Source organism: Ambystoma mexicanum, chromosome 9, assembly GCF_040938575.1.
Source record: "Ambystoma mexicanum isolate Mex_15411 chromosome 9, UKY_AmexF1_1, whole genome shotgun sequence".
Taxonomy (NCBI): domain Eukaryota; kingdom Metazoa; phylum Chordata; class Amphibia; order Caudata; family Ambystomatidae; genus Ambystoma; species Ambystoma mexicanum.
The window spans coordinates 1,425,867,380-1,425,893,181 of NC_090931.1; the positions used below are offsets into that span (position 1 = coordinate 1,425,867,380).

The following is a 25,802-nucleotide window of genomic DNA, read 5'->3' on the forward strand; positions in this document are numbered from 1 at the left end:
TCTGGAATCAGTGGCAACAGGGCATGGCTTGGAGGCACACCACAATGGGCATGGTCTGCATGCAGTCATCCCCTAGGCACATTACCAGCGGTCGAAGTACTATTGCGTTTGCAGATCAGCACAGCTCTTTTTCTAACCACAACTATGCAAGCATAGCGCTGGTTCTTGAGACAACCTCCATCCCCTTGGGACAAATAATGCTTTTGAAATTTTTTGCGCTTGCGATTTATGCCGTATATATATATATATATATACATACACACACTCCTCCAAGTTTCTTTTGGATCAGGGGATCTGTGGACCAGATGACCTACGATGTCAGCAAAACTGGATATTCTCAGTGTGTTTTTTCAGCAATTACATGGTTCTATGTCATTTTTTTTCTGATTTTTGTAGGTCGCCCAACCAAAACAGTTTTTTTCTGGCCGATTTTAGGCAGCCTTCAAAAATAAATAAAAAATAAAAGAAAAAGTTAAAAAAGGACATTTCTTCACCCCTCAACCCCAAACCCCCACCCTCTCTTGCCCCATTTGCTAAAAATCAGGGGGTGGGGGGTTATACCCCCAGACCCCCCCTCCCTCAGTCCCCGCCATCTCCCTCCCCTCCCAAGACTACCCCTCACCATTACACATAAACACCAAAAAACACACACACACCCCAAAACACACACAAACACATTCTCCCTCGTGGTAGCTTCCAGGTCCTGGTGTACCAGTCAGCCCCTGCGCGCACTTGGGTGCGTCGCAGGGGCTGACAGTTCTATTTAGAAAGACCGCTCTGTGCTTTCTTTAAAAACAGTAGGTTCAGGTAGATCAGGTGCTGGTTGAACTGTTTGAATTTTAATGCAGGAATGTAATTGGTATTAGGTCAAAAGACCTAATACCAATTACATTCCTGCATTAAAATTCAAACAGTTGACCTGCAAACCTCGGTTGACCCTCATGGTCAAAATAATAAAAATAAATAAAAAAGTTATTTATTTTTATTTTTTAGGGACTAGTCAAACTAAAATCCTTTTTTGGTTTGGTGTTAATCTCCAAGTAATGATTATTTGGTGTCAAATAACTTTGCAACACACAACACCCCACCACCACATAACTCTTGATCACCTGAGCAAGCTGACACAGAAAAAAGAAAATCACCAAATAATGTGCAAGTCTATTGCTTGGGAAAGTTGACAAATATTGGTTAGGGACATTTTGTATGCCAAATCCCCTCTACCTGCGAGACCCCCCCAGTAATGTGTGCTTGACTCTGGAACCTTTATCTTGTTCTCCTGAATGAGTGGAGCCTTTTTTTCACCCATTCATTCTTTCTGCTCCGACATGGCAAACCTTGTTCATTCCTTTTTACTTTATTTCTATGTAATCTTGCTTTCCTCCATACTTTTTAAGGCATCAGTGTCTCACTTTTGCCGCAGAGAGCACCTTCTGTGCAGTTTTGCTAGGAGCCCTTTGAGATCTACTTTGTATAGTCTTTATTTTCCTTAAGACCTCAAGGTTAGAGGGATGCTTTTTATCCTTTTTAGCTTTTCCTTTTGGGAGATTAGCACACACACCACCCGATGTGGAGTGCTGAAGGGTTACCTTGAAACCCTTTTTTCTCACTGCTCCTGTAATATTTCTGTTACAGTGACGAGCATACCTGAATGGCTGGTGGCAGTGGGCACGTTCTACCAACATTTGCATATTTTTCCTACCATGGCTGAGTTCACAGCCGCGGTATTGCACAGAAAGGTCACCATTGACCCAAAATGAGGGCCCCTTTCTTTTTTTCGCCATTTCTTGTGTGCTTGTCCTTTCTTGATCCTTCTGCCATCCTGGGTGAGGGAGGCCCTGGTTTGAGTTTGGTCTTCAGCAGGAATTCTTTGTGAAGCCGACCGAGGCTCCAGTCTGTCTGTGAGGACCGGAAGCAGGGAAGAAGTATGAAACTCTGCTATTCTTTGTCTGTTGGGATGCCTGCCTGCAACCAGTTTCAACTGGTAGACTGGCTGTCCTGAAAGTACAGCCACCACCCAAAGTTTGAATGTTGCATGACTGTTGATTGGCTGGATTCCTGGATAAAAGGAGCTTGCGGCAAAGGACAAGTCTACCACTGGAACAGAAGAACCGAAGAAGAAGACAACCAGAGATGCCTGCAGTTCCTTCCAGCAACATGAGAAGCCTGCTGAGGTAACACTGCTGTCCTGAACCAGTTTTCAAATCGACAGGGAAGCTCTGAAGTGGACGACTTCCTCCCTTGAACCTATAGGCATAATCAGTCCTAAGTCAACCTTTAATTCAAGCCATCCCACGACATGCTGCAACCTTCCTGGGCTGCAAACCACCAATACTCTGGGACCTCGAACCTGATCAGTGCATAGTCTTTCCGTGAACAAACTCTCCAGAAACTTTGGTGACTCCTTCCGGACCTCCAGAGGAAAGATCCCCTCCTCAAAGTCCTCTCACCAGAATGCAGGACCAAAGAATCGAGACGGACTGAACAAGCAGTAAACGTTCATTCTTGGAGTCTGTGAAAAGGCACGAAGACTGCAGATCGACATTGGAGCATGAAGAATCCTTTGTTGGGAGTCCATTCTTGACTGCTGATGCGACATCCCTTCCAGAGTCCCTCCTTTTGTCATAACGACCAAGTGACAGGAGACCGGTCCACCGCTGCTGCACCGTGAAAAGAATCCAGCTGCATCTTCTTAATCACTCCTTAGGCACTGTGATTCGTGGTAGTACATACCCAGAGTCATTCTTTCGCTCCTTTGTTGCTGGAGTGCTGATTCCAGTGTGGGTGTTTGCCTATACCCTTCACCCAGGCCCAACACTTGTGCACCCATAGGGAGCCTTTCCCAAGGTCCCTTAAACCTTTTTGACCAACAACAGCCCTTTACCTACTTGTAATTGAAGAATCCTCTGGAACATTGCCTTTTCTGTATCTGTGCCTTATCTGCGTTACCTCCAATCTGACTTTGAAGAACTCATACCTAGATAGGGATGGACTGCTACAGCCTTAAGGCCTCTGAAAACTAATACAAATCTTTTAATGTACTGACTTGCTATTGTTGGTGTTGCTTAACCTTTTTATTCCAACAGAACATTTTCTGAGTATAACAAGGGATTGTACTCACCTTTGAACTCTGCTGAATTGCATGTATAGTTCTTAACTTAAAAGTTTCTTCACCTGAAGCATTGCCTTGATTTCATATTGCATTGCTTAGCTTGAAATAGTACTTACCTTCTTGAGATTTAACTTTAAGTTGTGCACATAAAATAAATTTCTATTTTACTATGATTACAGGGGTGTACGAGTTTCTTTGGGCCTATGTATTTACTGAGTTCATTTTACTCACCTACAGCTCACATCTCCCAACTAAGATGAGCCTGGCTGCTCTGCCATTCTACCAAAACCTTGAGTAGTAGAGACTTATAATAGACGTTGGGGCTCTGTATACCAAGGGTTAGTTTTATAAAGTCTTACCACAGGTAGACGTTAGGAAAACTGCCCTAACAGTAAAAGGGAATGCACATTATAAGCATTCTATAAACGTTGCTCTAATAGAACATTAGCTTGAATCACAACACAAGACGTTTTGACACACAAATGATTGGACTTTCATCCCACGAATGCCACTTTCTCTGTCCCCGCTCTCACTACTCAACAGTCCACTCCGTCTCAGCTGTGATTGCATAGTAAGCTATGGCAGTCTCAAGCTGTAACAGCTTGGCATTTGCGGCGGGATCCCATATAACAATGGCTGCAATAAAAGAATCCCAATCCCACCAACCCATACCTCACTTGTACGTCTCTGAAATGCAGAACCAGCACCTGATCTACCTGAATCTCCCTGGTTTGCTCTACCACCAACCCCCATTTTTTTTTCACCACAGACATAGGACTAGTTATACACACGCCAAACACACAATCTCAACAAGCGTCCCACTGAGAGACATCTTCATACGGTGGCCAGCTAGCACAGTGAAATTACCATTTGCCTATTTACACACAGAATTAGATGGATTTGAAGCATATTACCTCGTGATGACATCTATGCCGGAGACTTTGTGTAGAGATGTCGTAAATTGCAAGCGTTCCGTCCAGGTAACCCACAGCAGCCAGCGGCAGACTAGAGCCAAAAAGCAGAAAGAAGCAAGAGTCACATTAAGAGTAAAATACCAACTGAGGGTGGGATAGATGTATAGTGGGGATGGGTGGACCAAATGAGGAAAGGAGTTTGAGAATAAGGAGAAACTAGAAAACACAGAACTCAAATTGCTAAATGCACCAAGTATAATGCACTCATCAGTCATCGGTTCAAAAAAGTACATCCTTGTGAGCCAACCTAAAGTGATCGAAAAAAGTTGACAGGCCAAAAAGGTTTCAGGTCCAAATGTTGACAAGAAAAGTGAATTAGTTATTAGGATTACAAGTGTAGATTACAGTTCAGATGTGATGGATTGAAAGAAAAGAAAAAAAAAAAGAAGTGCCGGAGAAGTGAAAGAAGTTGGGAAACAGGTGAGGAACTGGGGACCCCTCCCATCCCACAAAAACAAAAACAGGTCTTTCAAGAGAACATTTGGAGGTCTACTTTTAAACTATTTTCATTAGAACAATAGAAATTTGACCCAACAGTCAACTCACAAATGTATGCTGACCTTTGAACCAACAAAAACAGTGAGAAGACAGGGCTCCTCCACAATAGTACAGCAACATACAGTGAGATATTAACACTTCTGTTGCAGATTTGATTTCTCTAACGATATACCACAAGGGAGACAAAAAAAACTGGAAAAACAAAGAAAAACAATTAAAAGCAAACAAAACGTTGCATCGCTGGGGCTACATGAAGTAATTCTAAACAGATAGGATGCTTTCCTGACTTAAGTATTGTTGTGCAAAGGCTTGTTTTAAGAGTTGTTGCATGTGTTATGGGACTGTCCGAGGGTTGTTGATTTCTGGAGGGATGTTTTAAATAGGCTGGAAACAACTCTGGGTGTAATGTTTCGGAGGTCCCCTCCAGCTGTTATTCTTCTTTCAAAGCGTGCAGATGTGAGGTTTCCAGCGATCAATCAGGTTGGATCGATAGAACACTACTGGTGACAAAGAATATCTTACGGGTTTGGAAGACGAGAACAAAAAAAAAAAACCTTAATTTATAACTGGGTGTTAGGCATGATTGGATTTAGTAACACTGTGGGAGACTACACCAGTCTTGTCCTCTTGGCAATAGGTAACCCAAGCTTTGGTAGAGGCCTGTACTACACAAGTTGTTAGAGTGACTGAGCAGCCAGACATCTCAAGAGGGGTAAATGTGAGCTATAGAGATTCACAATTACAAGTATTCAAATAACACTTCTACTCAAGGTTTTCTAGTAAAATAATTATGTATTAACAGTCAATTTTAAGTAAGCTTTTTTTTTTTTTTTTGAAAGGGCAATAGGCAACAATAAAAATACACTTCATAACACTTCCTCAGAATTAAGTTAAGCAATTAGATATCCTTTTCGGATGTCACACACACACTTCCTACACCCTGACTTCAATAGCTGTGGACATTGATATATCACTTTTAACACTTAATACAATTCTGAGTTTGTGGAAAAGGAAAAGGTTATGGAAGGAACAAGGTTAACAGGTTCTCGGAATGTGTGAATACTTTGCAATCCATCCAATGAAGTGTAGATTAAACTCTTTACCAGCAATACAAGTTAAACGTATGCACCACCTAGGATTGACAGGTAAAACCAAAGTCAATGGGTCAGAAGATTCTGCAGGGAGCCAGGACAGCCAAAGTCAATTGGGAAATGTCTAGGGAGCTGAGGAACTTCTTCAGATAGCACAAAGGTCTTGCACAATGTTATTTAGAGAGTTTGTAGAAAAGGAATCACTGGTGGGCCACAAGCTGGAAGGCATGTGAAGGCAAAGCTGCAAGCAACTCTGCAGAAAAAGCAGCTACTGCAAGTCTTCAGTGAGACAAACAAGCTACAGACCAAAAAGTACCCTTTTAGTCAAGACAGTACCGTCCGCTGTAAGAAGAGGAAACAGCTGGCTTCTGTTCAGGTTGCAGTCCTGCAGTTCCTGGGTTCCTGGGCCTCAGGCGTGGAGTCAAGAGGGAGGACGTCTGGAGGACTCCTGCACTGCAGTTTGAAGGTCGGCGGCAGCAATGGGCTCTTTGCAAATCAGCAGCACTTTGCGGTTTCAGCTATCGGTCAACAGCATCACTGCGGTTCTTGGACACCTTATGGGCTCCCCTTGCTTCTGGGGTCCAGAACTCTGTTGACGTGGCTCAGGCTTGGGTTGTCCTGCTTCGAGAGGGCCCTTAGGATCTTCCTGGAGCTTGGGTCCGGCTTAAAGACGATGCATTTGTTTCAGGTGTTCCTGACCTCCGGCACTCTGTTTCAGCAGCAGCAAGGAAGTACAGCCAGCAGGGAGAGGGGCTCCAACAAAGTTTGTCTTGGGGTCAGTTGGTCCCACCAACCCAAGGGAAGAAATCGATACAAAATTCAAAGCTTAAGCACTGCAGCAGGGCTTCACCGGGCAAACGAACGGTCCAGGAGGGTGCAGCAAGCTTCTCTTCCAGATTCCTTCGTTGGATGTTTCGTCTAGTGGTCGATTCTGCCTTCAGTCCAAGAAACCTCACTTTTTATGCAGGTTTCTCCGATTCATGCACCGCCTAGCTGTCACTCACACAGCAGGGTGGGTGTCCTTCAAGGACAGCCAGCCAACCAGCACTGGGTGCATTCAGGTAACCATGGAGACTAAGGACAAGGGTCGGGCAGCCCCCTCGCTTCCTGCCCTGCCAGACACACTGGAGCCAGAGGCGGGCTTTAGCGTTGAAGCCCACCAAAGACAAAATGAACAAAAGGGTTAAACCTGGTTTGACGTACAGAGTAAAACCCAAGAAAGACCTCACAAGCAAGAAATGGCAAAAAAAAGAACACCAGGGCCATTTTGACAAAATGGGCACCAATGGGTGCAAAACTGCAGCTGAGGATTCAGCCTGCCGTAAAAATGCACAATGGTACGAACATTAAACCACTGCCACGAGCCATTAAAATTAGTGAGGGTAACAAAACATTTTACATGAGTAAGTGGAAAAAGGGGCTACTAAGTAACCCCCCCAGCACTCCACATAAGATGGGGTGTGCTGGATCTACAGAGAAATAGGTAAAGTCAATTTCACTTTACTATTCTAGGGAACAGTAGTTCACACAAGAAAAGGTATTTAAGCCTTTAGAGAAATGTAAAGGCTTTCTCTGACACTGAAGGTGCTGCGTGTCACCATGCAAGATAAGATGATAGCAGTGGAGATAAGATAGCTCCACTGAGATTGATCCAACCGCGCAGACTACCCTCAGAGCCCTGGTTCTCTGATCAACTTAAAGCTGACAAAGTCAGACAGGCTGAACGAAAGTGACACATCGTCAAGTCATGTCTTACCACTTCTGTCAACATTAAATCAGCAAAAATCCACCATCTCTCCCAGAAAATTGTTGAGTCCCTAAGTCAACCCAAAGCTCTTTTCTCTACTGTCAAATCCCTCTCGTCATCTGATACGCTCACTGCTAACGTTATACCTACGCAAGAGCTATGCAATAGTTTATCCCAATTTTTCAGAACTAAAAACAGATATTAGGCAGAACATCCAGACCTCGACAACCACTTCACCAAATGATACTGTCAGCCACACAGTTCCCTCGGTGGATACTAAAGAATGGTCTTCCTTTCTTACATTCTCAGAGAAGACAGTACGAATGGCAATTCAAAGGATTAAATCATGCTCTCCCTCCGATGCCATTCCGGTGGATATCATGAAGAAAATCTCTCCGGATATTCTATCACTGCGGCAGTGAACATCTCCTGCCAGTAGGGGTTAGTCCCCCCCAAAAACTTAAGGTGGCTAGAGTTGTCCCACTATTAAAGAAGCCTTCACTTGACCCCACTTTTTTGGCTACTTTTGGTCCAATTTCTTTCCTTCCTTTCCTCAAAAAACTTCGAATCGCTGGCATCAACCCTTCTATCCTCATTCCTTGAATCTTCTCTCCTCCTTGACCCTGCGCAGTCCAGCTTTAGACCTGGAAGAGGCACGGAGTGTACTGGTCTCCGTCCAGGATGACATGGCTAGGCTGGTAGACTCAGGTGGGGTGGGTGCTCCGATTCTGCTAGATCTGTCAGCAGCATTCGACACCGTCAACCACCCCATCCTGTTGTCTCGGCTGGCCCAGATAGGCATATATGGCCAGGTACTAGTTGTCCCACTATTAAAGAAGCCTTCACTTGACCCCACTTTTTTGGCTACTTTTGGTCCAATTTCTTTCCTTCCTTTCCTCAAAAAACTTCGAATCGCTGGCATCAACCCTTCTATCCTCATTCCTTGAATCTTCTCTCCTTGACCCTGCGCAGTCCAGCTTTAGACCTGGAAGAGGCACGGAGTGTACTGGTCTCTGTCCAGGATGACATGGCTAGGCTGGTAGACTCAGGTGGGGTGGGTGCTCCGATTCTGCTAGATCTGTCAGCAGCATTCGACACCGTCAACCACCCCATCCTTTTGTCTCGGCTGGCCCAGATAGGCATATATGGCCAGGTACTAGCTTGGTTTGCATCGTTCCTGGCGGATCGTACCCAGACTCTTTCCATGCCACCTTTTCTATCTGCCCCGTCATCTCAGCTGTGGAGTTCCGCAGTGGTCGTCTTTGTCTCCGATGCTATTAAACATCTATATTTTGGCACTTGTGCGTTTCATCCGCTCCCACTGCATCAGGTGTTACTCGTACGCCGACAACACTCAGATCCTGATCCGGCTCGACCTAGATCAGGGTGAGGTGGAGTGTTGTTGTGCCTGCGAGAATGCCTCTCTGCAGTGGGAATATGGAGGAACCGCAATTGGCTCAAATTGAACGGAGACAAGACGGAGGTGCTGGTCGTAGGGTGTTCCCCTGAACCCTCACTCTGGGTCTCTTCTTTCTGGTCTACCTCCCTTGGTGCCATCCCCTCCCCGGTAAGTAAGGTGATGATCTTTGGCGTTATTCTCTTGGCATCCCTGTCTATGACAAACCAAGTTGCTGCGGTCTGTCAGGCGGGACACTTCCAGCTGAAAGTTTTAAAGACAGTCCACCCCTTTACCCCCGCTCACCTCCGCCCTCCAGTGGTAGCAGCCCTGATATTGTTGCGGCTGGACTACTGCAACTCACTGTATCTGGCCCAACCTAAGGGCCTTGCTTCAGAATATAGTTGCTCGGTCGGCGACTGGAACGCCATATGTAGCACACATTTCTCTGGTGCTACGTTCACTGCACTGGCTCCCTTTTAACCAGCGCATTGATTTCAAGACACTTTGCACAGTCCATCGCGCCATACATGAATAGGGCACAGAGCTCTTGCAAACGAAATTCTCACGCTATACCCCCATTCGACAGCTATGTTCTGTCTCTGCAAACCTGCTTACCGTACCTTCCTTCCATCGTATGAGTATCAGAGGCAGGGCTTTTTCCGTAGCCGGTGCCAGACTATGGAACACACTCCCCCTTTCAATTAATAAAAAAAAAAAAATAATAAATAAAAAACTATTTTAACCAGCTTTGTGCCTGCTCTACTATTGGCCCCCGATATGATATGATATGGTATTTGTAACGCGCCTATACACATGTGTTTCAAGGTATGGATGCTTTTTCATCTCTTCAGCGCCAAGATACCTTTGGGTAGCCGTGCGCTTAAGTAGTAACAGTAACATAACATACAAAAAGTAGATGCCTATGGAGTTTGTCAGACTCCAAAAACAAAGGAAATATATAATCCAAATCAGATCAAAGTATATGAGAGAGTGAGAAAAAGGTCCCACTCACTCCAGGGTGAAAATGAAAAGTCCTAAAGTCCAGCAAAAGAGCTGGGGGTCTAAGGCCTAACAGTGGCAAAGAGCTGTTTTAGGATGACTTGTCCCACCTGTAAATCTGCTTTAGAATGTGCATCAATGCAGTAATGTTGTGTGAACGTACGGATGTAACTCCATGTAGCAGCTTTGAATATGCCGTCTAGAGGGAAGTTTGCAATGAAAGCTAAGGTAGCCCCTGTACCTCTGGTAGAGTGTGCACTTGGTGTAAAAGGTAGAACCCTTTTGGATAAGGACTAACATAATTGTATGCATCTGACTATCCATCTGGAAATGGCACCCTTTGATATGTGATCGCCTTCTCTACCAGCTATGGAAACAAAGAGTTGGTCCGTTTACCTTAGGGGTTTTGTTTTGTTCACATAGTACAAAACCGCCCTCCGTACATCAAGTGTATGGTGGCTTATTTTTGCCGAGTTTGAAGCATTCTGAAAGAAGGTGGGTAGTTCTATGGACTGATTGTTATGGAGAGTTCTAATTTCTATGCCAATTCCCCTTCCACCCTTGAGACCCCAGCTCTTTTGCAGACTTTTTTTTTTTTACTTTGTTTATTTTTTAACAAGGCAGGATGACAATAACACAACCACTTGCAACATCGTTAAAGCATTTTAAGCATATTAACCCCCAGACCCTTTCCCGTGCCCCCCCCCCCTCTCCCTAGGTCCGGGCTCCCCCGTGCCCCGGCCACTATGTGTCCGTTTCGGGGTTTTCTTGGTCTTTCAGGGTCCAGCGAGCGTTAATGGGTTTATAGGTCAGGGCTGGGAATCACCAGTCATATTCCAGAACTGGGGCCCAGATGTTCTGAAATCTGTGTAGAGCACCCGCCTTTGCCGCCGTTACCTTTTCCGCCACCAGCATGTCCCAGAGTTTCGTCCACCACTGGGCCATCAGGGGGCCTTCTGGGGCCTGGGTTGTTTTCCCGGCTAGTAGGCACTGGGTTAGCAATTTTGCTCTATTGCCGGCCCGGGGGTAGATCGTTGGGATCGGAGCTCCCAGCAGGACGGGCTCCGGCTCCAGCGGGATCGCTGACCCAGTGATTTGCGCAATGGTCTCTAGGCATGTCTTCCAGAATTGCTGAATCCGTGGACATGTCCACCACATGTGGAACAAAGAGCCTGGGAGGCCGCACCCTCTCCAGCAGAGGTAGTCCACTTGGGGGTTCATGTGATGAAGTCTGAGGGGCGGGTAATACCACCGTAGCATGATTTTGTAGGCACTTTCCCTGTTTGTGATGCAGGTGGACGAGGTGTGCGTCCGGGTCCAGATGTCCACCCATGTCTGGTCTTCTATCGGGTGACCCAGGTCCGCTTCCCATTGGGTCATGCAGCGCGTTCTCGTGCTCAGGAAGTCCCCTAAGAATCGCCTGTATAGGGTAGATATCTTCCCGTGGGCCGGGAGGTCCCAGAGTGCCAGTTCCAGGGCAGTGGGGGGGCGCGTTGCTGCCTGCAGAGTTTGGGGGTGTGTGCACCAGTGACGCAGTTGAATATAAATGTATCGGTCTTTCCTGGAGTTGGAATTTTTCCTTTACATTGCTCGAATGTCAGGGGCGCCCCCTCCCCGTATAGCTGGTCTATGGTTTCAAGGCCGCTGTTTATCCAGTTTTGGAAGTTGTGGGGGCTCGTGCCAGGCGAGAAGGCCGGGTTAAAGAAGACCGGGGATTGAGGGCTCAGGCCTCTCGGGACCCCCTTCCGTTTTAGCGCCTAATACCAGGACTTTAGGGTGTGATTAGTTGCCAGGAGAAGGTCTCCCCAGTGTGTTCGGAGAGGGGGTGGGATGTGTGGCAAGAATAGAAGTGGTAGTGGTGTTCGTGACTGTTCCAGCTCCACCCATCTGGGGCGGTTTGTGATTGTCTGCCATGCGTGGATTTGCGCTAATTGGGCTGGCACCCTATAAGCCTGTAGGTCCAGGACTCCCAGACCTCCCAATTTGGAATCCCCCAATAGCGTTTTTAGGGGGATTCTCGCCTTCTTACCTCTCCAGATAAATTTCAACATCTTCCTCTGTAGGTTTCGAAGGGCTGGAGCGGGGATCGCCACTGGAAGGGAGGCGCAGGCGTAAAGGAATCTCGGGAGGAGGTTCATCTTGCACGCTGTAATGCGCCCTAGCAGCGAGATCTCCTGCGTCATCCATCGTTTCAGGTCACCTTCCAGTTCCCCGAACAGCAGTTTGCCTTGTATGTGTCTTTCGGGTCCGCTGAGATATAGACACCCCAAATAAGGGATCGCCCTTTCTTCCCACGTGGTTGGGCACATTTTAAGGCTTAAGGCCGTAGACTTAGCGAAGTTTACCGAAAAGCCAGAAACCTCACCATAGCTGTCTATCTCTTCTAGCGCGTGTCAGAGGGATGAGCTGGCTTCTGAAAGCATGAGCAAGACATCGTCGGCATACAGAGCGATTTTATGTTGTGAGGGGCCGACCCTCGGGCCTTTGATCGGGCCTTTGATCTGATTGTTGAGTCTGATTCTTGGGCAAAGGGCTCCATGGTCAGGGCAAACAGCAGTGGGGACAGCGGACAGCCCTGTCTAGTCCCGCAGGTCAGGCTGAATGGTGTCCATCGATTCTTCGGAGCGTCTTCGGGCCAGTATAGTTAGCTAGTACCATTGATTGGAATGTTGGCCCAAAGCCGAAGGCCCCCCAAGGTGTTTTTCATAAACGTCCAATCTACCCTGTCAAAGGCCTTGGTCGCATCTAGGGCCATTAGGACCAACTTCTGGGAGTTCCGGGCAGTAAGGTCCACGAGGTTGAGAGTTCTCCGGATGTTGTCTCCTGCCGCTCGATGTATGATGAAACCTGCCTGGTCTGGCTGAATGATCCCAGGCGGTTCGGCAAAATTTTGGAGTATAGGTTCGCATCAATGTTCAATAGAGCAATCGGCCTGTACGAGGCTAAGTCTTGTGGGTCTTTCCCAGGTTTAGGAAGGAGGATGGTGGTCGACTCCTGCATCGAGGGCGTCACAGATCCTGTCTCCCTGAAGGAGTTAAAAAGTGTGACCAGGTGGGGAACCAGTTGGGGCCTAAATAGTTAATAGAACCTTGCTGAGAATCCATCTGGGCCCGGGGCTCGTGGTTTAAGTGACTTGATGGCCTCCTCAATCTCCTCCTCTGTGATGGGCGCCTCCAGCTCCTCCCTTTCGGTGTCAGAAAGCCACGGTAGCGCCGCTTTACGTAGGTATTCCATTTGTTGCGGTTGGTTTTGTGGATTGGCCGTCATGATCTTGGCGAAGTAGTCCATCGCTAGCGGTTGCTTTTTGGGTTCCGAGAATTGGGTAACTCCTTTGGGGTCACGTAGGCCTGTGATAAAGTTTGGCCACCAAGATTTAATTTGCCTTATTGTTCTTCGCGTAATACGATTGTTTAGCTCCGGCCATGAGTAGGGCGGTCTGTTCCGCATAATGGGCCTCTAATTTCTTTCTGGCTATGCGCAAGGCTTTCTGTGTCTTAGGGGACCAACCTTTCTTCTTGTGGGTCTCTTCTGCGGCCTTCAGTTAGTCTTCCAAGGCTGTCTGGGTTTGTCGCCTATTTCTATGGTAGGCTGCTCCCTGAGCGATCAGGGTACGTCGGATGACTGCTTTCATTGCATCCCAGGTGTTCCCCACCGAGGTGTTGGATGCTGGGTTTTCTTTAAAGAAGCTCTTGATGGCTTTCGTGATCTAGTCTCTTGTAGCCATCTCATTGAGGATGGGGTCGTATAACGTCCATATGCGTGGGCTGTCAGATTTTGGGTTCTGCGCCCGGATTTCCAGGATCACTGGGGAATGGTCCGATAGGGCTCTCGTGCCAATGGCCACCTCCTTGACGAAAGCTAGAGTCTGGGGGGAGGTTAAGAGGAGGTCAATCCTCAAGAAGGTTCGATGGACGCCTGAATGAAAGGAGAAATCTCTTTCGGTGGGGTGAAGGACCCGCCAAGTGTCTACTACCTCCAGTGAACGGAACATCTTGAGGAGGCTCAGTGCCTGGGTGAAGTCACTCGAGGTCGGGGGGTGCGATTTGTCCTTTATGGGGTCAAGAACACCGTTGAAGTCTCCTCCGATTATTGTCTGGCCTTCTATAAATGATGAGAGGGAGGTACTTAGTGAGTCGTAAAAATGTGATTGCCCGGTGTTGGGGGCGTAAACCGAGATGAAGGTGTATAGGTCTCCTAGCAGAAGGCATTTGACCGCTACGAAACGGCCTTCTGAACAGGCTTTTGTTTCCAAAATCTGTGGGTTCAGGTCCTTCCGGAAGAGGATCGCAGTGCCCCCTTTTTTAGTTCCCCCCCCCCCCCCCTTCAAGGTGAAGAATTGGAAGGGGAATGATCGGGAGCGGAGCCGGCCAGTGTCCGACTGTAGTAAGTGCGTCTCCTGGAGCATGGCTATTGCCGCCTCTTCATCCTGAAGTTTGAGCAGAATTGTTTTCCGTTTGGCAGGTGAGTTCAGCCCATTGACGTTTAAGGAGAGGAGTCTCAGGATTTGGTGATCTGCCAACCGGTCATGTTCCGTGAGTTGAGCTGACGGAGAGGGAGGGCGTAGGGGAGCCGGGCCGAGGTGGGTCAACTGCCATTACTGTTGAGCTTTAGACCTGTGTCATCCTGCACTTGAGTTTTTAACATGCGCCCCCAACAGGGGGCGGGGCGTAACCTTAATTAACGGGTGGGCCGACATTGTGTGTGCGGACGCACCCTTGGCCAACTGGGCCGATGGAGTAGTCAAGGTGTAAAGTATTGTGGGTTTCCAAGGATATGATGTTGGAACTATCCCTGGGGTGGGTATGGACCATGGGTGTGTCCCGCCGCCACCGTCGAAGAGCTCTATTTATTCAGGGATGAGCTGGCGGTTCTGTAGTGAGTGAGGGCGAACCGGCCGAGGGCAGAGGTCAGTGTGGCCCAGATTTCTGGAGGTGCGCATCGCCCCTAGTTATCTCCTCCTGTGGTTTCGCTGAATCTTCGACCAAGAGGACCGCCTGGGCTTTGGGGAGGGGGGTGGTTCAGAGTCCCCCGCCTTTTCCGGATTCGGTGAGGTGGTCTCTCTGGTTGAGGTTGGCTGCATGATTGAATTTGCGTCCTCCAAATGAGTGATTCGTCGGACAGTGCCTCTGTATGAGAATTGTAGCGCCGTTGGGAACAACCACCTGTACCGCACCTGTTTGTCTTGGAGTAAGAGTGTTAAGGGGCGGAGCGCCCTCCGTTTTTGTAGAGTGAGCAGCAAAAGGTCCTGGTAAATCTGAAGGGGTGAGCCCTGGAACGAGAGGGAGTCTCCCGTATGGCTAATCGCTGAGATGGCCTCCTTAGTTGTAAAGAAATGAACCCTGGTGATCACATCTGGGGGAGGGTCTGAGTCCACTCCCCGGCGCGGGAGCAGTCGGTGGGTCCGATCTAGCAGTAGTTGGGATTTGTCTAGATCTGGTAGCAGGGCTTGAAAGAAATCCCCTATGTATTCCGTTAACTTGTTGTCGAGGACAGAGGATGGGACCCCTCGGATCCAGAGATTATTGCGACGCGCCCTATTTTCGAGGTCCTCCTGTTTAAACTCCAGAATCTCATATTTATCTTGCAGGGCGTTGATGGATTGCTGGATTTCTCCAAGGGAGGCGGTGTGGGCTTGTGACCGATCCTCGACCTCCCCCAGCCGTTCAACCTCTGTTACCCTCTGGTCAGTCTGCTCCACTTTGGAGGCAAGTTCTGCTAGGCAAGATCGAAATTCAGCCTTAATGTCCGCCATAAAGGCCACCAGATCCCCTCTAGTGGCAAGAGCGTCTTTTTCCTCCGGCTGTTTCTGTGGGGTCAGTTTGAGAGGGTCCTGTTTCTTGCCTTTGTCCGCCCCTGCGAACATAGTGGGGATGTCCGCGGCTTTGCCGGCTTTCGTTTGCCTGGACATGGTGGTTGTATGGAGGGGTCGCGTTGGGGAGGTCTGGCGGCCACCTCCTGGTGGGCACCCCCCAAGGATCAGGACTTGCGACTTCTTGAGTGTTGACGGGCTGGTTGATTAAGTGTGTCCAGTGGTGGCTGTCGTGAGGCGATTTGCGTGGGGGGGGCTCCAGAGGTCTGTTGCTTTGATGAGCGCTGGATGAGCGTGCTTGGGCGAGGATGTGGGCCGGGGTGTCCCAGGAAGAATGTGGGAGGTGAGGGTTTGTATCTAAATGGGACTTAGCTGGAAGTGCTTCAGCTGGGCTACTGTGAATTTGTGCTCTCAGCGCCCTTCACAGGGAAGGGTCTGCGCTCTTTGCGTGGGGAGAGGAGGCTGTGTTCCGGAGGTTCTGGGCTGTGCCCCTGCGCTGCTTAAGGGGCCGAGGGCATTCCCCCTGTTGCCGAGTTCGATCTGGCCGACGGATAATGATGGGGAAGGTTCTGACGACAGGGTTCCGGGGGTGAGAGGGCCCCTGGTGGCTGCGCAGGTATAGTTGTAGCCGCGGTTCTCACCAGGGTCGCGCCCGGCTTTGCCTCCTTCTGGGCCCGGGGGGGTTCCGTAGGTGGGACCGCGGCTGCTCGCGCTGTCGGCTGTCAGTGTGCCCCTCCTCTTCGTCCTCTGCCAGCTTCTCTCAGCTCGGCCCGTTCCGCTCGTTAGGGTTAGCGGGTGTCCGCCATCTTGTTTTCCTAAGAGGACGGTGGGTGCTGGGTTTGAGAGGCAAATTTAGGCATAACGCGCGCGCGTTAGCAGGTCGACCTCGGCGTGCTTCAGAGGTTCCGGTCACCAAAGATGATACTGGCGATCACGGAGCTTCGCTGGAACCGAATGATAATCGCGGCGGGTCCTCCACGGGAGGCTTCAAGGGAGCGACCGCATCAGTGGCGCTCCAAGCCACGCCCCCCTTTTGCAGACTTTTTAATTCTCACCCTGAAGAGAGTGAGCCCTTTTCTCACTTTATCATAGGTTTTGATCTGATTTGGATTATGCGTTTCCTTTGTTTTTGGAGTATGACAAACTCCATTGGCATCTACTTTTTGTATGGTGACACACAGCAACTTCAGTGCAGTGTCACCTAGAAATCCTTTAGATTTCTCTAAAGGTTTAAATATCTTTTCTTGTGAGAACTACCAGCACACCCCATTTTATGTGCTGGGGGGTTACTTAGTAGCCCCTTTTTCTACTTACTCATGTAAGCATTTTTAGGTTACCCTCACTACTTTAAATGGCTGGTGGCAGTGGTTTAATTGTCCTACCATTGTGCTTTTGTACCACAGACTGAATCCTCAGCTGCAGTATAGCACCCATGGATGACAATTGTGTCAAAATTGCCCTAGTCTTCTCTTTTGCCATTTGTTTGTGAGGTCTTTCTTGGGTTTTACTCTGTGTGCCTAACCAGGTTTCAGCCCTTTGTTCCTTTTGCAGGCTTCAGTACTGAAACCCGCCTCTGGCTCCAGTGTGTCTGGCAGGGCAGGAAATGAGTGAGGTGCCCAATACTCCCCGTCATTAGACTCCTTGGTTACCTGAATGCACCCAGTCCGGATTGGCTGGCTGTCTGTCCTTGCAGGGCAGCCACCCTGCTGTGTGAGTGACAGATAAGACTCTGCATGAATGGCATAAAAGACGAGGTCTCTTGAACAGAAGGGAGAGTCGACCACTGGAGGAAACATCCGACAAAGGAATCGTGAAGAGAAGCTTGCTGCATCCTCCTGGACCATTGAACTTGCCCGGTGAAGTTCTGCTGCTGTGCTGAAACATTTCCGAATCAACTAGAGTAGCTCCGCAAAGGACGACTTCTTCCCTTGTGTTAGTGGGACCAACTAACCCGGAGACGAACTCTGTTGGAAGACGTTCCCCAACTGGCTGTACTTCTTTGCTGCTGCTGGAACAGAGTGCCAGGGGTAGAGAAAACCGTAGTCTAGTGCAACATCTGTAAGCGGCCAAAAGCTCCAGGAGACTCCTATGGACCCTCCCTCCCGAAGCAGGACAACCCAAGCTCGAGTCACCTCACCAGAGTGCTGAAGCCCAACCGGTGTCCAAGATCTGCGGTGGTGCGGTTTACCGCGCGCTGAAACCGCAAAGTGCAGTTGAATTGAAAAGAGCCCGTACCTGCCGCCAACCTCCGAAATGCTGCACAGGAGTCCACCAGACGTCCTCCCTCTTGTACCCACGACTGAGACCCAGGAACACAGGATCTGAAACACTGCTACCAAAACAGAAGCCAGCTGGATCCTCTTCTTCTAACCTAAGGTAATGTCCTGACTCAGGAGTACTTCCCTCTTTGTCTGTAGCTTGCCTTTCTCACTTGAGACCTGCAGTAGCTGTGTTTCTTGAGTTGATCTCAGCTCTAACTTTCACAAGTCTAACAGCTTGTGGCCCAACAGTGATTTTCTACAACAAACTTAACTTTGTGCAATCCTTTTTGCTAGCTAAGAAGGTACTCCGCTCCATAGACTATGCTCCAATTGCCTTTGGCTGTCCTAGCTCCCTGCAGACTCTTCTAGTCCATTGACTTTGATTCTAACTGGCCCTCATAGGTGATACATTGGTTTTTAACGAATATTGCAGGGAAAGGTCTTATCTAGACTTCATTAGGAGATTTAAAAAGTGCTCACATGCTCTGAGAACCTGTTAACCTGTTTCCTTCCTCTAACCTTTCCTTTTTACCAATATCAGAATTTATAAGTGCAAAAGTGATATATAAATGCCATTACTGTCCTAGTTAGTGAAGTCATCTCAGGGTGTAGGGGGTGTGTATGAAGCATGTCTAAAGAGTATCTACTTGCTTTGCCTTGATTCTGAGAAAGTATTTGGAAGTGTATTTTTATTCTTGCACATTGTCCTTTTTAAAGAATGCTTATTTAAAAATGACTGTTAAATAATTATTTTACTAGAAAACCTTTAGTGTGTCATTTGGATACTTGTATTTGTGGATTTCAAAGCTACAGTTCTACAGCTCACATTTACCCCTCTTGAGAGAAGTCTGGCTGCTCAGTCACACTACCAACGTGTGTAGGACAGACATATACCAATAGGTGGGTTAAGTAATACCTAGAGGACAAGGGTGGTGTAGTCTTCCACAGGGTTACTACTCCAATTCTTGCCTAAAAGAAGGTAACAAAAAATGTTACATGAGAAAGTAGGATAAAGGGCTGCTAAGTAGCCCCCCCCAGCACTCCACATAAGATGGTGTGTGATGGACCTACAAAGAGAAAAGGCAAGTTAAATCAATTTCACTTTACTATTTTTGGGAACGGTAGTTCACCCAAGAAAAGGTATTTAAACATTAAGAGAAATCCAAAGGACTTCTCAGTGACACTACACTGAAGGTGCTGTGTCACAATATAAAAAGCAGATGCCTATGGAGTTTGGCAGACTCCAAAAACAGTGAAAATAAAATCCTAATCAGGCAAATAAAAACGACAGAGTGAGAAAAAAAAAAGTCCTACTCACTAAGGAGTTAAAATTAAAAGGTCCTAAGTACAGCAAAAGAGGTGGGGGTCTCTAAGGCTGAAGGGAATTAGCACAGAAATGAACATTCTCCCTAACACATAGCACATACCTGGGGGTCCCATTGAATTCAATATAGTGAAAGTTGTGAAAAGCTAACATTTCCCTAGGAAGCAGATGCCATGAAATGGTGGGATGCAGAGGTGGGCCATTCACTTGCGTTCTGATTTCATCTCCTTCAGCTACCCCAGTGTGACTTTACCGTACCAGCTTAGAGCCCAGCCAAAAATTCAGGAGTTGGGGGCAAAAGGGCCTTTCTGGTCAAAGATTTTATCTTCATCAAGCATGTAGCTCTTCTTTGTTTTTAGTAATGTACTTTAACAAATTGGTGCCTTGTTTCTGTGCAGCAGAGTGTTACTTTGTATGCATTCATCCGTTTTTAGACTGCCCATACACAGAAAAGGCGAGAGCTCAGCCCTATGTGTGGGCACCTTCTAGGAGCGATGGCTAGTCTGCTCTATGACATTCTGATTGGGACATAAACAGAATCACTTAAAGTCATGCTGCTGCTGCTAGGTGTACAATCTGGAGGCCACAGGCCCAATCCCAGCTGGCCCACTGAGACCTTGCTCGCAGCAGATTACACAAGCATGAGAAGTTTTATATATCTCCTCCAGGCCCACCTTCAATAACCCCCTCCCACCGCGTTATACACCCTACATCCGTCCCATGGTACACAGACTCACTGTACTTACACACTGCAGAACCCCAGCGACTCCACCGAGTTGGAATCCGTTTCTCCTGCTTCCCGCGTGGATGCCTTTGATACGTTGCTTTCAGTTTTAAATACCCCAACAACCTGAAGAGGGAAGACCGATGGATAACTTTAAACACAATTATTTGTGACCTTAACCCCCCCCCCCCCCCAAGCCCGCCCCCACACCCACCCACACCGAAACCCAGTGTATTGTGGCGAACCAGAATCTGGGCTTGAATAAAACCCTTAAAAATGTATCCTCAACTTAAAAAAATGGCCATCTAACCCCTATTGCTCAGAGGGATTTCCTTTCCCGTCAACTAAATTAAAGGTGCTGGTCTATAGCCACAACAAAGTAGTCCTCTGTCCAAAACCCATTCGCTAATTGGCCCTACCACTTTAAGAAGCCAGACTAAGAAATGCGAATGTCCAGGATATAAATTGAAAATATTGTACCTAATGGAGAAGTGACCGAATCTATTTTACCGAAAAACGAAAATACCCTTGTACTTTTTAAACTTTAATTCTCCCCCCCTCACCCCTCCCTACCTTAACTTATACCCTTTATGCACTATATTCATACCACATTCTACCATTTTCGGTCAAATCAATCCGGTCACTTCACCTTGGGTAAAATTGCATTTGGTTAAATCTACGGTATCGAAGAAATGCATGCATTAGGACTTATTTACAACACTTGATTCACCAGTAAGTGACACTGCACGAATCCGTTCAAAGGCAGCCATCCACAATCAGGGAGGATCAGAACGCCCCAACAGACCTCTGGTTTCCCACAGTGTTCCCGCATCACCAGATACACTGCACAACTCGCTTCCTTTGTCGTTCCCATAAATAATGACATCAAGGTTTCGCAATGTTCCTACCATGCAATACATTGACCTACGTACCTAAATAAGCATGCACGTCAACACTTCTTTTTCTTTCCAACGAAGATACCAGCTGTATAGTTTTAATCCACACTTGGTGCTCTCTATTGACTTCCCAGGGATTTTACAATGGCAGAATGAAGGGATCCACACAGCGTCCCACCCCCCCCACCCCCCCACCCACCCTGAGGTTATGTGACAAACATGAACATCTGGCATAGTTTCATCTGTACTCTCTGTTTGGGAGCATACATATTCACTATCTGCCCTTTATATGTATAATTGTTTTTTTTATAACACGCTTAATATCGAAGAGGTTTCTAAGCGCAGACCCGGGATTTCAACCTGTGTTGCCACTTAGCTATACTACCCCTTGCACTGCCAGTACGCCTGACCCAATAAAAGCTGGCACAATTAAAACCCACCCACTGTTTCAACCTGCCCCCCAATGTCATTTACACCTAGTCCCTTTGCACTGTTGCTTAAACCCCTGCATGCATGCATACATGCATGCACAATTCAATCTGTCCATGCATGCACAATTCAATCTGTCCATGCATGCACTCAGATAAGCCTAAAACCTTAGCAATCAGACAGTTGCAAACATATTGGCAAGCAACAGGCAGGTCCCAGGGAGGGTATCAAAAGCTTTCTTGCAGCCCATGGCCAACTCGAAGTAGCCCCACCCTGCACAGTGAAGTAAAGGCAAGCTGGAGCACATACTCACCTTTCCACTCGCCGTATTCACAAGCTTGGTGCTGCAGTCTACAGACCCGGTCAGCACCATGCTGCCATCTTTATTACTGGCCACGCACGTCAGTGGCCCCTGGTGGCTGTCCTGACCTGTGGCGAGAAGAGAACACACGTAAGGCTGTGGCACTGTGCTAGGTTCCAGGCACACTGACTTCCAATTAGCAATGAAAGGTAAAAGGACCCAGGGCTGTAAGAGACAGTGTGTGATCTGCAAATCACCTTCAAGCACTGCCCAACAAGAGAGAAGGCACAAGTTACTAACAGAAGGCACACTTTTACTCTAGACTTCTCGTACAAACTCCACAGGAGGAAGCACACTAGAGTACTTATTCGAGGGGGGAAAGGGTTTCAATGCCTCATCGCATGTTTGACCCCCAACCGTGCTTGCTTTCCATTTCTCGGGAGGATAGCTCAGGGGCAAGGTGCTCGCCTTGGAAGCAAGACGACACAGAGCAACACAGGTTCGATCCCTGGGTCTGTGCTTAGAAACCTCCGGGTATTAAGCGCGTTATAAATAACCTATCATATTATATCATTATCATATCATATCATATTTATACACCAGTTCTGTCTCCCAGCAGGTCAGTTCCTTTTTCATCCCAGCAACCAGCAATGCTTCCTAGGCTTAAAATTAAAAAAATCCTAAAGTCCAGCAAAAGAGCTGGGGATCTCTAAGGTTGAAGGGAATTAGCATAGAAATGAGAATTCCACGTAACAGGGGTTGAGTTATAACAGTACTGACCTGAACCCCCCTTTCCCCTCTACAAAACTTTGGTAACTTTCAGAAACTTAAAAAAAAAAAACAGTTTGGCTTTGCAAAAGTGACGCAATCCGAAAGTGGCCATCACTTTTCTTCACTAGAAGAACTTTACCTCTACCCCATGGAAATATTCATTGAACCCAGAAGCCCTCCACTAACTTTTTCCCCCGTCTCATAAAACTGTGTGCAATGGTGAACTTTACTTTTGGGCACAAGGCCCCATACATCTTAGGGATGGACTTTTAAAGTTAGTGTTGCAGCTCTGTGGACCTATAGTACTGCATATTAATACTTACCTTCCTTTGCAGGGGTTTGTTCTGTATTTTTCCAACTCCAGTGATTGGATATATGTATAATGTATTCAGTGTAATAATATTACAGGCTAGTATTTATTTTTTCATAGTATCATATGGCCATTAATAAATATTTTTATAATGGATTGTCCAAGTGTGCTCGTTGACTTTTCACTGTGTGTACTCAATGAGGACCCCCCTTACCAGGCTCACTCCTACTTAGCCTTGACCACTCGCCTAACTACCCTGAACTGGTTTAGCTACAGCTCCCACAGTTGTCCCCGTCACTAAACAAGGTTGGCCTATACATCTGTCCACAAAGCCAGAATAAAGAACAGCCACTGTTCTGTAAACCTAATAAGCTCCCATCAACCAGCCAGGGAATTATTAACATGGAGAGACGGGGATACAGAAGGCATACAAAACTTTGACACCCAGTAAAAATCAACAAGTTAACCACTGAAAAATATACGACTATTTCCAGACCGTAACTGACCGTAACTGCCAATTTACACGCCACTATTTACCCGAGCAGTATTGTAAGAAGTGAAACCCGAGCAGTATTGTAAGAAGTGATTGGCAAGTGTGAATACATTAACCAAATTGACACCAGTCACTTGTTCTCAAACCCTACAAGGAACAATAATTGGAAATGTTTCCTTCCTTGGCACCCTTGACATATAGATTTGAGGCTTTCCACAATTGAAATAGGATGGAAACTAAGTAATCTTAGAATACTTCTTTTACATAGAAGAAGAATGTATTTTTTGTGACACTCAGCGTCTTTACCGAAAGGAAAGTTTCTTCTTTTTATGTTTAATTTTTTCTTGTTTGTTTTTTCAAAATGTATAGCTTCTTTTTTTGCTATTGATGCATGTTCTTTTGATTATTATCGTTTTGTATGGTGTATGATTTATTGAGATATTGTTGATCTGATTGTCATATGTTTCGAGCCTGATACAAAAAAAGAAAAAAAAGTGTCTAACAGTTTGTGAAATGTCACAGAGGCTCATGTGTAAAAGATTGTCTTATGTTCTTTATTAAATAATGAAAAACATCCTTGATGTATATGGTGAGATTTTATATCTAGTTAAGTGACAAAATCAAAGTAAATGATCCAATTTTTTGTTTGGTCCGAGAAAAAGAGGTGTGTATAGGTAATACATATACCGTATCACCAGTTTATAACCTGTGGGGACATATTTTGTTGGTTTTTACTATTTCCCCACTCCGCACCAACATACCTTTTAAAACATGAAGCGTGCTGGCCTGTTTCAGATCCCAGATGCGGACGGTCCCATCTTCATAGCCCACCACAGCTTTCTTGCCTGCAAAATAGAACAAGACAGACTGCCAATTTCACATGCTTACACAAAATTCTGAGCCTGGCTATGTCAGACCAAAGGATGAAGCAGTCAGTGTTCAGAAGAAGCATTTCAGAAACTAATCACCGTTTATGTAAAAAAGCACCTTGGACACCTCCACAGGTCTAATCCCAGGCACTAAAACCATATACATTCCTAGACCTCACTTAAGTCTCCAACTCTGTTTTACTCCAGCAAGATGATCACTTGTTAGGTTAGATTTCCAAAGGTATGACAAGTCGCCTCACCTGTGAGACACCCAGCACATTTTGCTGGACTTGTGGATTTCTTTTCTATGTCCCCGAGTGAGTGGGAACCTTTTTCCCCACTCACCCTTTCTTTTGCTCCATCTATGGGAGTCATTTTTGTGTCTCTCCATATTTTTGGAATCGTACTTTATTATAACTTTTTGGGCATCTACATTTTACTGTTGCAGCATGTAGCACTCAGTGCGTTGCTCTTGAGCCCCTTGGCCGCACTTTTTATTTTCTCTTATTTTCCTTGTGTGAACTAATGTTCCCAAGGGTAGAGCGATACTTTTGATCCTTTCTACATCACTTACCATTGCGAGATCAGCACACCTCACCTTATGTGGAGTGCTGAGGGTTTACATAGAATCACCTTTCTCACTTTTCAGTCAGTCTTTTACTCACCTTGTAAGAGCACATGTTCTCAATGCTAAGAGGAATATTTTGTATCCTCTGTACATTTTAGATTGTGAAATCAGCACACCCCCACCTATGTGGAGTGCTGAGGGTTTACACAGTGTCCCCTTTATCACTGCTCCTGTACCATTTCTGTTACACCGACAGGCATACTCCAATGGCTGGTGGCAGTGGATGCGTTCTACCAACATGTGTTTTATTTTTACCCATGGCTGTGTGCACAACCCCGGTAATGCAAAGAAGGGTCACCATTGACCCAATATGGTGGCTTCTTTCTTTTTTCACCATTTATTGTGCGATTGTCGTTTTTTGGTCCTTTTTCTGCCTTTCTGGGTGGAGGAGGTCCTGGTTTGACTTTCGTCTTTGGTGGGAATCCCTCAGAAGCCCACCAAGGCTCAACAGTGTCTGTGACGACAGGAAACGAGGAAGGAGTCCAAAACTCTGCAGTCCTTTGTCTTCTGGCATGCCTTCTTGGAAGGTTGAACGTAGCATGAATGCCAATTGGCTGGGTTCCTGGATAAATGTCTTGGATCTGGAAGTTGAAGTCAAGATGACCACTGGAGCTGAATCCAATGAAGAAGAAAAGACCCTTGTAGCTACTTCCAGTGATTGGAAATGTAACTGCTGCCTGTGCTGAAACTTTCTTCCATGCGACCGAGGAGTCCCAAAGACTACTCCAACCATTGGACTGGTGGGACCAATCCGTCTTAAAAAGACCTGCATTTCGACCCAACCCACTGCAAGCTGTGATCTTCCTGGGCTGCAAACCGCCAATAACCTGGGACCTTGAGGCTGAGTGCTGTGCATCGTCTTCCTAAGAACTAATCTGGCTGAAACTTGGTGGACTCCTGCTGGTTCTCCAGAAGCAAGATTCTACACCTTTAAGTCACCTTACGAGAGTGCCGGACCGAGAAAGGGATGCAAATCAAACCTTACTTCATCTGTTGTCTTGAAAAGGGTGCCAAAACCATAGAGCCACGAGAAGCACCGAAGACTCCTTTGCTGGGAGCCTTTCCTCTCGACTGCTGCTGCAATTTCCCTTCCAGTGTCCTTTCTTTCGCCTGAAGACCAAGAATCCAGAGACCAGGTCCTGTAGCTGCTGCATCGTGAAGGAGGCTGTC

General features: G+C 46.9%; 1 protein-coding gene across 1 annotated transcript in view; it reads right to left on the reverse strand.

Moving 5' to 3' along the window:
- Positions 1-25,802, reverse strand: part of AAMP (angio associated migratory cell protein) — a 145,443-nt gene that overhangs the window by 29,006 nt on the left and 90,635 nt on the right. Inside the window, exons 6-9 of the mRNA XM_069616827.1 lie at positions 23,897-23,980; positions 21,574-21,689; positions 19,958-20,061; positions 4,024-4,114 (exon numbers count right to left, since the gene is read on the reverse strand). Of these exons, the coding sequence (XP_069472928.1) occupies positions 4,024-4,114; positions 19,958-20,061; positions 21,574-21,689; positions 23,897-23,980 (395 nt within the window). The remainder of the gene's footprint in view (positions 1-4,023; positions 4,115-19,957; positions 20,062-21,573; positions 21,690-23,896; positions 23,981-25,802) is intronic.